The sequence below is a fragment of the Notolepis coatsorum genome (assembly GCF_963971535.1).
Source record: "Notolepis coatsorum genome assembly, chromosome: 1".
Lineage (NCBI taxonomy): Eukaryota > Metazoa > Chordata > Actinopteri > Aulopiformes > Paralepididae > Notolepis > Notolepis coatsorum.
Window position 1 is genome coordinate 204,985,064 of NC_140165.1, and position 14,629 is coordinate 204,999,692.

The 14,629-nt window shown below is 42.5% G+C and overlaps 1 protein-coding gene across 1 annotated transcript in view; it reads left to right on the forward strand.

Moving 5' to 3' along the window:
• The window catches only part of lsamp (limbic system associated membrane protein), a gene marked incomplete at its 5' end in the record, with an annotated part of 208,363 nt that overhangs the window by 115,341 nt on the left and 78,393 nt on the right, over nt 1-14,629 (forward strand). The window contains one exon of the mRNA XM_084308718.1: nt 4,131-4,256. Within this exon, the coding sequence (XP_084164844.1) occupies nt 4,131-4,256 (126 nt within the window). The remainder of the gene's footprint in view (nt 1-4,130; nt 4,257-14,629) is intronic.

The window sequence follows — 14,629 nt, forward strand, 5'->3', positions numbered from 1 at the left end:
AAGCTCTTTGCAAATAAAGTCAGAGAGTCCAGTCCCAACTATCCTTTAGTTCCACCCACCTTTACACCTTTATAAACAGCCCATCTCAACGTCAATGTCAAATCAAGTCAATTTACGAAATGTCTATTGAAACTTACATTTGTCCTCCCAACGGCTCAAGATACAGTGTTCATAACTATAAGAATGCAATATGTCACAAAAGACATTTACAGTATGCCAGACCAATTCAAGGCAGCGAGAGGTGAAAAAAAGACAGCACAGATAACAAGAAGAACTTGTGGACATTTTAAGCACAGCAAGTCACACGCCAGGGCACACATTCAGTCACAATGGAATGCCTTGATTGATTGATTGATTGAAAAGTTTATTAACAGATTGCAGAATGGGTACAGTACAGTACATCTCAATACATACAATTGTTAAGGGGATGCAGACCAGAGAAAGACTTTCGTCTTGTTTACATCAGGGTCCCCCATTTTCAATTAACTCCCAGCATCGAAGGTTTCAGCATAACGACATGCCTGATGTGATGTATCCCTGTTGTGGCGTTCACACTGGGGCATCAATGACACACAATATAACAGCAATTGTCCGACCAGACCTCTTCCATATGCCATTACCTGATATCGGTGCGGCAGGGGGGGGGGGGGGGGGGGGGGGGGCACATGTAGATCAAACTGTGTCAGATGAACATTGTTGCTCTTCATGCATCATGCATTGATATGAGAACTCCTGTAGGCTACCCCCAGCTGATGTTATTGAGGTTCCTTTTAGGGATGGACAGGAGTAATGTTTTCCCAGATGGAGTGTTGCATGCATTACTCAAGTAGTGATCGAGTACTCGTTTATGCACATCTATTTTTAGAATGCATGAAGAGCATGGCAGCAATAACAATGCACAGCGATGTTTAATGCTTATTGTCAGTCAAAACAGTCAGGTACCATTTGTAATAATTACATTACCTCCACTCTGTCTGCAGTGCGTCTCTCCACTCATACAGTATAAATGCACAGCGATGTTTAACACATTGACCGCCAGCAGCAGGGGGCGCTGATCCTCCTTCATCGCCAGGTCTTTATTCAATGGATATAGTTTTAGACTGCGACATTTGCGAGTGCTTAAAATATATCTTATATTATAGCTATGGGTCTAATACACCCGTCGATTGTCAGTGAGTTGCTTCCAGTCAACATGCACAAAACAGATTTTTTCATCCGTACATTTCCGTTTTATACCGTTTTGAATACGAGTAAGGTTTGGGTGATTCTGAGTAATTCCAGGAAAAGACGAGAAAAAGGCATTTTAGTGTAATCCAGTCATCACGTTGTAATTTTTCGGCTGATTATCTAATCATCCTGAAATCAACGCTAGATTATCATTATCATCTCCTCGTGCATACATGAAATGGCCCTCATAGCGCGGCAGATGATGCAGACACAGCTGGGGTAATGCACTTCTGTGAGATTTGCAATGACAGGGCGACATCTAAGAATGAAGACAGAAACACTCCTCGACGAATGTTGTGAAAGGCTTTCAGAGTGCAGACCGATTACAGCCATCTCAAAAGTTCAGGGAGGCACTCCTGAGAACTGTGCCTAATAAACAAAGCACTGGTTTTCGCCAGACTTGTTAGAGGGGTTTGTGAGTGATGTGCTGTCGGCAAATGTTCTGGGCAATGATTTGTTTTGTCCACACAGTCTTTGTGATATAATATGCCATGAGTGCGGTGAATCAACTAAGGCATACTTTGAAACAGCTCATTCCCGACCCAGAGGAAGTGTCAGGAGAAGGGATCAAAGAGCATCTTTAAGTGCAAGCAGATCAAATCCACAGGGCTTGTGACAAACGTGAAAAGACAGCTAGTCTTCTGCTTCACAGTTGCAAAGTCATTCACACCAAAAACATGACTTGTTAATAGGAGAATGTGTTCCATTTGCCACCTAGATTCACTCCACCTTGCATATACAGTACTCTATACTCTATACCAGTGGTGCCCAACCAGTCGATCGCGATCGACAGGTAGATCGCGGGCTGATTTCAAGTAGATCTCGATAAATAAAATTCGATTATATCTTTTTTTTTATTTTATTTTTTTGCTAAATCAACTCTGCCTCTCTTTGTTAACTACAACAAGCAATGCTGTTTGTTATTTAAGATGAGGTCGGACTCGGCAATGACAGATTTGTGTTCATTATGCTGCTTTTATAAAGCCTCAAATGACGGCTTACAATATTTCATGAAAGCAAAGTGTTTTGTTTGTCTAAGATTTAAAAAGGTTTAAACTTTACAGCACTGACAAAGTGACACAACACAATCATCCCAGCCAAACTCATCAATAAACTACTGGACATGAACATTGACCCCTGCATCTGTCACTGGATCCACAGCTTCCTCTCTAACAGACAACAGAAGGTCAAAATAAACAACATCACATCACACCCTCTATATCTCAGCACAGGAGCCCCCCAAGGCTGCGTCCTTTCACCCTGGCTTTTCTCCCTATACACCAACCTGCTCATATCCCTCCACAACTCCTTCAAAATCTACAAATATGCAGACGACACAACCATTATAGGCCTCATCACAGACAACAATGAAACAGAATACCGTACACAGATCAACCATACAGTCACCTGGTGCACAGACAATAACCTCCTCCTCAACTCATCAAAAACCCATCATCGACTTCAGACGCCAGCCAAACCCCAAAACCCCCATATCCATCTCCGGCAAACCCATAATCACCACAGACTCCTTTAAATTTCTTGGCACCCACATAAGCAACGACCTCAAATGGAAAACCAACACAGACCACATCCACAAAAAAGCCAATCAAAGACTCTTCTTCCTCCACCAGCTCAAAAAATACAGAATCAGAAAACATCTCCTGCTCCGTTTTTACCAGGCCATCATTCAAAGCATCCTCACCTTCTCCACAACAGTTTGGTACAGCAGTCTGGACATTCACTCCAAAAACAAACTGCAAAGAATAATCAATAAATCCTCCAAAATAATCCGCACCCCCCCCCCCCCCCCCCCTCCCATCACTCGAATCACTCCACCGCCAAAGCACAATAAGAAGAGCAAGAAAAATTCTCTCTGACCCCACTCACCCAGCACACCACATCTTCCAGCTGCTGCCCTCCGGGAGACGCTACAGATCCCTGACCACCAAAACATCCCGCTTTAAAAACAGCTTCTTCCCCACTGCCATACGGACACGGAACTCCCTGTAGCAACCCCCCTACCTCTGTTGCTATGGACATGGACATAAACTGTGATATTGTGGTCTTTGTAATTATGTATTTATGTATTTAACTGCATGTAGTATGTATTGTAAGTGATGTTATATGTTCTATGTTGGAACAATGCTGTAACTGCACTGAAAACAAATTCCACCAGCCTGGCTGGGTGGTCATTAAAGAATCGAATCTAATCTAATTAAAATGCATGTGAAACTGCATGTCCCACACACACCGAGTTTGAATGGCATTGTTTAAAATAAAATTTGTGAAGATAGCTTTAGTATAGCTTTGTTTCTCAAGATGCATCTAATTGACTATGATTTGAGAACCTTTATTTTTTTAAATCCTGACTGGAAGTCAAAACGATTCTGCTGCTCACTTGATGCAGGTCTTAATGATTGGGAGATACAGGTAGATTTAGGAGGAAACCTAGTTATTCCACGAGAAATAGTTAGCACTAATTTGAGGCCAGTCCTAGTGTTATGGTCTATGGTCTACAAGTTCTTCCCAAACATGTTCGAGTTTTTAGTCCATAATGAATTGTTTGTTTACGTGCTCTGCATTTTCGTGACCACACACTTCTAATTGTATAATAACTCAACATGGCGCACTATGATGAAATCATGCCCAACACCTGATGTTTCGCTGATTTTGCCAGGTGTAGGGCATTATTTCATCATAATGTGCATGCACGAAGTTGATTAGAAGCAAATACATTTGTAGAGTGTAGTTTCATAGTATAGTTTTTTATAGGTATGTCAGACTCTCTTTTGGCAATGGGATTGGGTTTCTTATCCTTGTACTGTACTCTTTGACGCACTGTACTCTTTGACTACAAACTAAAATCCTAATCTTTAATCTGTGTTTCTCTTGTCTCACCACAGTTCCAGCCAACATATACAAAGTGTCGGAAGACATCACAGTGAATGAAGGCAGCAACGTAACCCTCAGCTGCCTGGCCAGCGGGCGGCCGGACCCCACCATCACCTGGCGCCTGCTCAACCCGTCAGGTTAGAACCATAACTCATCTGCCTTTCAATCTGTCTGGCCAATGGGAAGCTATATCTTTCTATTCAAGTGATTTAGATGAGCACAAACCCAGCACACTCATCATCATGTCTCACTTTGGTCCAAGTGATTTAGATGAGCACAAACCCAGCACACTCATCATCATGTCTCACTTTGGTCCAAGGATAGTTTGTGATTGGAGCAGGGGAAGGAAGGGAGGTGGTATTCATACAGTAGGCAGGCAGTTTAAGCAAGGGGCACATGGCACAAGGTTTAATCTGTGATTTGGTGTGAAATGGCTTCCATGTTCACTGTCAGGTAGGATTTGAATGGTCTGTTCTCAGTTTTAGGGGAAAAGCTTGGTTAAGTTGGTTGGGTGGTCAGTTGGTTGGTCAGGCATACCCAGCAGCATTTCTACACTATTTCAACCAAGCCTTTTAAAGCTGCAATAATTTCTCTTTTTACATTTTCAAAACGTCTTAGGATCTCCTGCTATAGATGGTGTGATGAGACCAAGCCAGACGATCTCCTAGCTCAGCCTATTTTTCCATCCCTTGCCATACGTTATAGAAGTGCTATTATGACAAAAGTAAATAAATAAATCACAATTTTTAATCACAATGAATGGAATTACAAATCTACCAACATTTAAATCTTTTTAAGGTTGATTTTCCATATGCCAGTCAAATGTAAATTAATTCAAATGGATTATAATGAATTACTATATCTACAAATCTTTCTGTTTAATCATCTTCCCTTTATTCATTTGCTTAGATTTTTTTGTACATTTGATCTCCAGAAGGTGCTGAGTGAGCTCAGTGAGCGAGATCAGAAGAAGCTCAATGTTAGCCTGGTGTTATTCACCGGCACAGATGCAAAAAGAATAATAATTTATAGTCTCCTTTGTTTCATCACAATTTACTCAAGCCTATAGTAACAGACACAATATTTCAGACACTGGGAATACTGACGTCCATAGATGTCCCTAGATACCAAGAACATGCTAATGGACCTTGTAGAAGTGGAGCAATCTTCCATTTACTTGGGCATGTAACTTTAGGAGAAATCTCTGAAAATAGGGCTTGGGTTTAACATTATTTTATTTTATTTTTTTATATGTTTTTGGTAGATTTTTTTATTGTTTTTACTACCGGGCAGTCCGGTAGAGAGAGAGAGAGAGAGAGAGAGAGAGGAAGAACGGGAGAAGACATTCGGCAAAGGACACCGGGTCCGGGAATCTAACCCGGGTCGGCCGCTTCGCGACGCAGCGTGTTACATGGTTCGCCACTTGGGCGCCCCAGGGTTTAACAGGTTTAAGAAAATTAATACAAATACAGAAGAAAAAAAAAGAAGTGAACTGAAAATGCATCACTGGTCACTTATTCGTGATTTTGGACAAATGTGTCTGCAATGTAAGCGAATAAATGGATGTTACAAAGCACAGCCTGTTTCCTATTGGTACTAGGCTTACCCATAATAGCAAATACAACACACAATGAACCTGTTAATTGTAAGCATTTTACACATTTTAATTATGCATATTGTATAATTCATATTCAAATGTAATTCAAATGTGCCTCATTTCAGCCTATTCATTATCAAATAGTATTCTGAGGGGTAATTGACAGCCTTAGAGTATGCAAAGGCTATTGCTAAAACTACAGAAGTGGCCCAATTCAAACCACAAGCTAGTGAATATATTACTTATTGTCAAAAACAATTCACCACAATGCAGCTAGACAGTAGACACAGTAGAGCGAAGACGATAAGAGTAATGGGAGCATGTCTATGTTCCCCGATTGATTGATTGATTGATTGATTGATTGATTGATTGATTGATTGATTGATTGATTGATTGATTGAACATTTTAGACCACCAGCCCTGATTCCAAACTCTAACCTTAACCAACTTCGAAAGAGGGCCTAAGCTTAACCAGTTCGAAACAAGGCGGACATTAATAATTAATAAAATAACAAAAATGTATACAATTTTCAATCAATTAATCAATCAATCAGGGAACATAGGACCCGGGGAACATAGGACCCGGGGAACATAGGGATGATCCCAGAGTAATGATGTCAGAACTTTGGAAGGGAACTTAATAGTAGTTTAGGTTAACTTTTAGTGAAGCGCTCAATCATGTGTATTCTTTATGCATAACATTAGCTAGCTCTATGTAAACAAATAGTTTACATGGGTAGGGCTCTGTTACCATGGCTACATGTGTAGAGCTCTGTTAGCATGGCTACATGTGTAGAGCTCTGTTAGCATGGCCAGGGATCATCCCTATGTTCCCCGGGTCCTATGTTCCCCGGGTTCTATGTTCCCCGCTTTGATTGATTAATAGATTGAACATTTTATACATTTTTATTATTTTATTAATTATTAATGTCCGCCTTGTTTTGAACGGTTAAGCTTAGGCCCTCTTTCAAACTGGTTAAGGTTAGAGTTTGGAATCAGGGCTGGTGGTCTAAAATTTTCAATCAATCAATCAATCAAAGCGGGGAACATAGAACCCGGGGAACATAGGACCCGGGGAACATAGACATGCTCCCAAAGGCCACATGGGTAGGGCTCTGTTAGCATGGCTACATGGGTAGGGCTCTGTTAGCATGGCTACATGGATCATGAGTAGGGCTCTGTTAGCATGGCTACATGGGTAGGGCTCTGTTAGCATGGCTACATGGATCATGAGTAGGGCTCTGTTAGCATGGCTACATGCGTAGGGCTCTGTTAGCATGGCTACATGCATAGGGCTCTGTTAGCATGGCTACATGCGTAGGGCTCTGTTAGCATGGCTACATGCATGGGTAGGGCTCTGTTAGCATGGCTACATGGATCAATGGTAGGGCTCCGTTAGCATGGCTACATGGGTAGGGCTCTATGTTCCCCGGGTCCTATGTTCCCCCGGGTTCTATGTTCCCCGCTTTGATTGATTGATTGATTGAACATTTTAGACCACCAGCCCTGATTCCAAACTCTAACCTTAACCAGTTTGAAAGAGGGCCTAAGCATAACCGTTCGAAAAAAAAGCGGACATTAATAATTAATAAAATAATAAAAATTTATAAAATGTTCAATCTATTCAATCAATCAATCAATCAAATTTATTTATAAAGCACATTTCACATGACGCGTGTCAACCAAAGTGCTGTACAGAGGGTAAATACACAAGATACATATAGACAACAATCACACTCCGTTTTATGGGAGGGCACACAGGCAAACACATAGAAAAACAGGGCATGAGTCAGTGAACGGGAAAGGCTAGTAGGTAGAAGTGGGTTTTGAGCCTCGATTTGAAGGCATCTATCGAGGGGGCGAGCCTAATGGAGGTGGGGATGCTGTTCCACAGTTCAGGGGCTGCGATAGCAAAGGCACGGCCCCCCCTGAGCTTGAGGTTAGACCTCCGGACTGTCAGGAGCCTCTGATCGGCTGACCTGAGGGACCTGGTGTTGGAATAGGGGGATAGGAGGTCTGAGATGTAGGAGGGTGTGTGACCATTAAGGGCTTTAAAAACAAATAGGAGAACCTTAAAATCTATCCTGTAGCGTACTGGGAGCCAATGAAGGGAGGCAAGGACAGGGGTGATGTGGTCTCTCTTGCGGGTTCCGGTCAACAGTCTGGCAGCAGCGTTTTGTACCAGTTGTAAGCGGGACAGGGAAGACTGGTTAATGCCTATATAGAGGGAGTTGCAGTAGTCTAATATAGATGAAATGAAGGCGTGGATGACTCTCTGAAGGTCTGCAGGGGAGAGAAGGGCTTTGAGTTTGGCAATGGTGCGTAGTTGGAAAAAACATGCCTTTACCACTGAGTTTACTTGTCTGTCAAATTTAAATTGTGGATCAAAAATGACCCCTAGGTTCTTGACATACGGCTTGACCAGGGAGGACAGGTTGCCAAGGCTGTTGGTAAGGGTGGTGACAGCGTCTGGGGGACCGAAGAGGATTATTTCGGATTTGTTTTGATTTAGTTGTAGAGAGTTTTGTGCCATCCAACATTTAACATCATCCAGGCAGGATATGAGACTGTTAAGTAGAGACTGGTTGTTGGGTTTCAGGGAAACATAAAGCTGTGTGTCGTCAGCATAACAGTGAAAAGAGATGTTGTGCTTCTGAATGATTGGACCAAGGGGTAGCATGTAAAGGGAGAACAGGATCGGGCCAAGGATGGACCCTTGTGGGACCCCACAGGAGAGGGAGGTTGAGGGGGAGGAGCAGTTGGCGATGTTGACAGCAAAGCTTCTATTTGTGAGATAGGAGGAAAACCATGCTAATGCAGTGTCACTGACACCAACCCCATGTTGGAGACGATCTAATAAAATGGTGTGATCAACAGTGTCGAAGGCTGCACTGAGGTCAAGCAGCATTAAAATAGAGCAGTCACGGTTGTCAGCGGCGAGGAGTAGGTCATTTGACACTTTAAGGAGGCCTGATTCTGTGCTATGGCCAGTCCTGAACCCTGACTGAAATGTCTCCAGGAAGCTGTTCTGGTGCAGGTAGGGAGACAATTGGCACAGAACAACCTTTTTAAGTATTTTTGACAGAAAAGGAAGCTTGGAAATGGGCCTGTAATTACTGTTAATTAATCAATCAAAGCGGGGAACATAGAACCCGGGGAACATAGGACCCGGGGAACATAGGGATGATCCCCATGGCTACATGGGTAGGGCTCTGTTAGCATGGCTACATGGGTAGGGCTCTTGTAACGCGACTATTTTAATATGACAAGTAAAAAGCCGCTGAGAGGGCTTGGGCAGGGAGATCTGTCCGACACGCGAGTCCAATGAATGAGCATGAGCACACCCACCACCACCATTGACAAAATGACCTACACCTCCCTGCTCCCACAGCTCTGTTAGCATGGCTACATTGGTAGGGCTCTGTTAGCATGGCTACATGCCGGGTAGGGCTCTGTTAGTATGGCTACATGCCGGGTAGGGCTCTGTTAGCATGGCTACATGGATCAATGGTAGGGCTCCATTAGCATGGCTACATGCGGGTAGGGCTCTGTTAGCATGGCTACATTGGTAGGGCTCCAGCATCGTGGCTACATGGGTAGGGCTCTGTTAGCATGGCTACATTGGTAGGGCTCCAGCATCGTGGCTACATGGGTAGGGCTCTGTTAGCATGGCTACATTGGTAGGGCTCCAGCATCGTGGCCAGGGGTGTAGCTCCAGATTCTGGGCCCCATGAAAAAACGTATTTGTAGGCCCCCAGTGAATTCTTTTGGGCAATTTTTTTATTGATGAAAACGCATAATATGGTTTTTACCTATACATTCGGATCAGCAGTTCAGCACCTGCACTGTTGGTGGGTGAGCCTAGTAAAGGATGTCGCATTGCGTTCGTCTTCAATGAATTGACCAATGCAATAGTCTACCAAAGCCCCCCCTCTCTCTATATATATCTCACACACACACACACACTTCAGAAACAAACATAGTATCAATGAGAGCATCAATAATACACCTGAGTGATGTTTTTTATTTTTTATTTTTTTGGGGGGGGCCCAGTGCTGGGCCCTTGGAATCATCCTAAGCTACCCCCCCCCCCCCCCCCCCCAGCTACGCCCCTGATCGTGGCTACATGGGTAGGGCTAAGGGCTCATTATCAGAAGGTTGCAGATTCAGGTCCTGGCCTTGCTGTTATTTCAAATTGAAGTGCCTCTTTAGTATCTTCACACAAATGGCACAAACATGAATGTTCCAAAGATTGCTAGGAGCCAGGGATGTTACCAACAAACCACATAAGCAATGGGTCTCATTCCCGAACGAAGTTACGACAAAAAATTTCATCTTAGCCAGATTTCGGCCCATTTAAGACATATTAGGGCTGGGAGTGGGAGTCCCCAAATTTTCCTGAGATCAGATTTGATCGTGGCTGAGAGCAGATTTAAGATCAAATCTCATGATTGATTGACTAATTTAAAATGTCATTATAACTTGACAGACTGTGTTCTCATAGTGATTCCTTAACGTCAACGCTACAGGCCTCCTTGGAATTAATTTCTTAATCATAATTAAAATAAATATGACAATATTTGTAGGATAAGAAATTACGCATTTGATGTCGAAAAAATAAATAATATGGATTCATCTGATCACAGGGCAGCTGCTTAACCATATCTGAACCAGCTATTTTGTCTATTACTCTTGCTGTCTTTGTATTAATCCACATGTCAAGAGCATATCTGACAACACAAGGCTGTAAAAAGGGTTTTCTGGGGCTTCAAACTTGTGACCAAATATTGATTGGGTGGTGTTCCCCTTTAAACTCTTAAGCCCTAGCCATATTTTCAGAAAATTCACCTAAAAGTACATACCAAGTAAATGGAAGATTGCTCCACTTCTACAAGGTTAATTTGCATGTTCTTGGTATCTAGGGATATATGGATCTCAGGGAATGTATTCCCAGTATCAGAAATATTGTGTCTGTTACTATGCTTGAGTAAATTGTAATGAACCAAAGGAGAATATATATTATTATTATTATTATTATTATTATTATTATTATTATTATTATTATTATTATTATTATTATTATTATTATTATTATTATTATTATTATTATTATTATTATTATTATTATTATTATTATTATTATTATTATTATTATTATTATTATTATTATTATTATAACCCCCCCCCCATCTTTGACTGGCTTTGACTCCCATCTTTTTCCCATGCTAACATTGACCAGACATGTAAAATTCAGCACCTTCTTGAGATCAAGTGACCAAAAAATCTAAACAAATGAATAAAGGGCAGATGATTTTCAGGGTTTTTTGTAGATACAGTATTGAATTTTGCCATCCGGACAAATGCAATTTGTAATATAGAATATCAGGCCTATAAATTACCTTATTAAGTCATACATCTATGGATCGGGCCAAATCTCCTCTTTCCAATGGCAGAGTTCAATCTGGCTTTAGTACCACCAGGGTGCCCGTTTCAGGGCAGCAAAAACTGTGAATGAAATCTACTGTAAGTACAGTTACTTTTGTATAATGTCCATAGCTCCGCCATTTTTCACCAGATTGTGACGTGTTTTTTAATAGACGTTCACAGAAAGGTAAAGAAACAAAATATGCTGTATTTTATGGCAATAACATTCAGGTCTGTTCGACCTGTGAGATATAATCACGAAAATAACGTCAATATCTCACAATACATTTCTGCAACTCACCTGTAAACATTAGGTGACCTGATTTCTTTACGTTTTCGAATGTAGAGAGATCTACAATATTGCTAATAAAATGAATGGTGTTTGCCATTGATTGAAAACGTGGAATTAGTGTCAAAATGGGACATATTTCAAGAGGAGATAAATGTGCACATATTGTCCTCTTCCATGTTCAACATTGTGTGCTCAGTGCACACAGTCACAGAGGAGTTTGAATGAGGAGTTTGAAATGACAAAATGTGATATTCAGTCTGGTTGCCAGGTTGTGCAGAATAAATTAAGCGTAGTGTATGAAGGTGATTAGGCAGCCAATCTACTATCTAAAAAGGCAAATCTCCCATAGAAAACCAGATTTAATTCACATTGGAGAGAAGATAGCAGGAGAAAGGAGTATGAAAAGAGTAAGAAACGTGTGGGTAAATGTGAGTGTTGACAAGTATTCAAGAAAAAGAATAATACCTCCAGCTACTGATAAACTTCAAGTGTGAGGAATATAGAGATCCCAAACTTAAACAGCATTTCATTTTGATAAAGACCAGGCCCCGTTCCCCGTACCTGGATAACTGAGTTAGCCGGATAACTTTCGGGTAATTCTGACTTAAGCCGGACTTTCCGATTCCCCGTACCTGGATTTTCCAAATCACCATGACAACAGATCCAAAAGTTTGAGCCTGGTCGAAAGCAGAGTTTAAGTTCAAGTTAGCCTGAACCATCGCCACGCCCCCGCAAAAAAGTGACAGCCCGTTTCCTGAAATTATTCCCACAGTCTACGATCTGCATTATACCATTCTGAATTACGTTTTTGTGCTCCATTCTTCCAGAGGGGGCTTTTGAAATGTAAAATAGACCCAAAATGCTGATACTAAATTCACTTTGTCCTAAATAATGCACGTTATATATACCGTGGCGCTCGCTCGGTGCGATGTACACATTATGACGTGGTTATTTTAATTGTAACTGGGATTAAGATGTCTGATGAGATGCGCTGTTTGACGGATTTGAGAAATTGAATGAGCCGTTGACGTCACATTAATGAATGAGGATAAAGAAATAAAACTTAATTCAAAATAAAGAATATTCTAAACACGGGTCTCTCGTTCATTAATGTATAAACAATGAATTTATCCCATCTGGCACAGTGGCGCAGCGGTAGTGCTCAAGCCTGCCAACCCAGCGACCGGTGTTCGAAACCCCGTGTTTCCAATATAATTTTTTTGAATATAATATTAATGATTATACGCCAAAGTAGCCTGGTTTTAAGTTAAAATATTATAAATCTACATGCATTGAGGATGTCATTCTTTATATAGCTCTCAACGTGCACCAAATTGAATTATTCCTATATTGCAAAAAGAAGGAAAAGACTAGGGTTTCGAACCCCGGTCGTCTGCGTGAAAGTCAAAAGAAGAAGCCGTTACACCACAGAGAAGATAAGTAAAAGAACGACCATACATCAATCAATGGGTAAGGGAGCCGTATAGTTATTCTGTATAACAGTTTTACTAATTATTTTCGCTAGCAAGATCTCATTTGATTATTCAATCCAGCAGGCAAGTTTAAAGAAATATAATCTGATTGATTGAGGTAATGAGGGACTTAAAATTAGCCTATAGATAACGCATTTAACTTGTCGGCGAGGCGATTGAGCCGTATTGCAATCTGTCAATAAAGTTTTAAATCAATTAATCAATCAATGCCGTTAGAGAATCAGGATCTCTGCCATCGATACGTGCTGGCTTTTCACCTGAAGCGGCCGCGCGCACTTAGCCTGGGTCTCAAGTCTGAATCGAGTTAACGAGACTGAATCCACCTTCGAGGAACAGGAAAATCCCGGCTTCAAACATCGGGTTAACTGAATCTGGATAATGACATCTTGATCGACTTAGTTGAACCAGGTACGAGAAACAGGGCCCTGACTGTGATTGAAAGTCACCCTGTTTGTGCCTCTCTATCAATTACTGTGGCTGCTTATCGGTGCTCCAAACACCTTTCCTCAAATAATATTTATATATTATAGTCTTTTCTATCTTTTCTTTGTGCCCCTGCAGCTGTCGCTTCTGTGTATTTTGTTTTTAGTTTTCTCTCTCTTTTTTTTTTATTAACATTATTTTTTAAACATGCTAACAGAAACAACACTCTCACACAAAAAGTAAAAAAAATAAAAATAAAAAAAACTCTGAGGGTACCATCTGACTCATCCACTTCATTGTGAAAGCCTTTGTGGTTGCCACCCTTAACATGTTAAAAATATACTTTGTCATTATCCCTATTTCCCCCAAATACATCACTTTGCATTTGAATGCTATTTCTACTTCTAGTATGTTTCCCCCCATTCTTCACTTCCTGCAAAGTTGGCTTCCCGTTCCCATTTCTCCTTGATGTATACTGTGAATTGTATGATGCTATGAATACCTTCAATACGCCTTCTTCTATGGTTCTTATATGATCTTTTGTAATGGTTCAGGATGAAGTCTGTGTTGTGTGCAACACCATCTCCCCCCCCCCCCCCCCCCCCACCGCCTCTGTTCAGGATGTAGTCTGTGTCGTGTGCAACACCATCTCCCCCCCCCCCCCCCCACCCCCCCCCCCCCACCACCTCTGTTCAGGATGAAGTCTGTGTCGTGTGCAACACCATCTCCCCCCCCCCCCCCCCCCCCCACCCCCCACCGCCTCTGTTCAGGATGAAGTCTGTGTCGTGTGCAACACCATCTTCCCCCCCCCCACCCCCCACCCCCCACCGCCTCTGTTCAGGATGAAGTCTGTGTTGTGTGCAACACCATCCCCCCCCCCCCCCCCCCCCCACCCCCCACCGCCTCTGTTCAGGATGTAGTCTGTGTCGTGTGCAACACCATCTCCCCCCCCCCCCCCCCCCCCCCCCCCCACCCCCCACCACCTCTGTTCAGGATGAAGTCTGTGTCGTGTGCAACACCATCTCCCCCCCCCCCCCCCCCCCCCACCACCTCTGTTCAGGATGAAGTCTGTGTCGTGTGCAACACCATCTCCCCCCCCCCCCACCCCCCACCACCTCTGTTCAGGATGAAGTCTGTGTCGTGTGCAACACCATCTCCCCCCCCCCCCACCCCCCACCACCTCTGTTCAGGATGTAGTCTGTGTTGTGTGCAACACCATCTCCCCCCCCCCCCACCCCCCACCACCTCTGTTCAGGATGTAGTCTGTGTTGTGTGCAACAC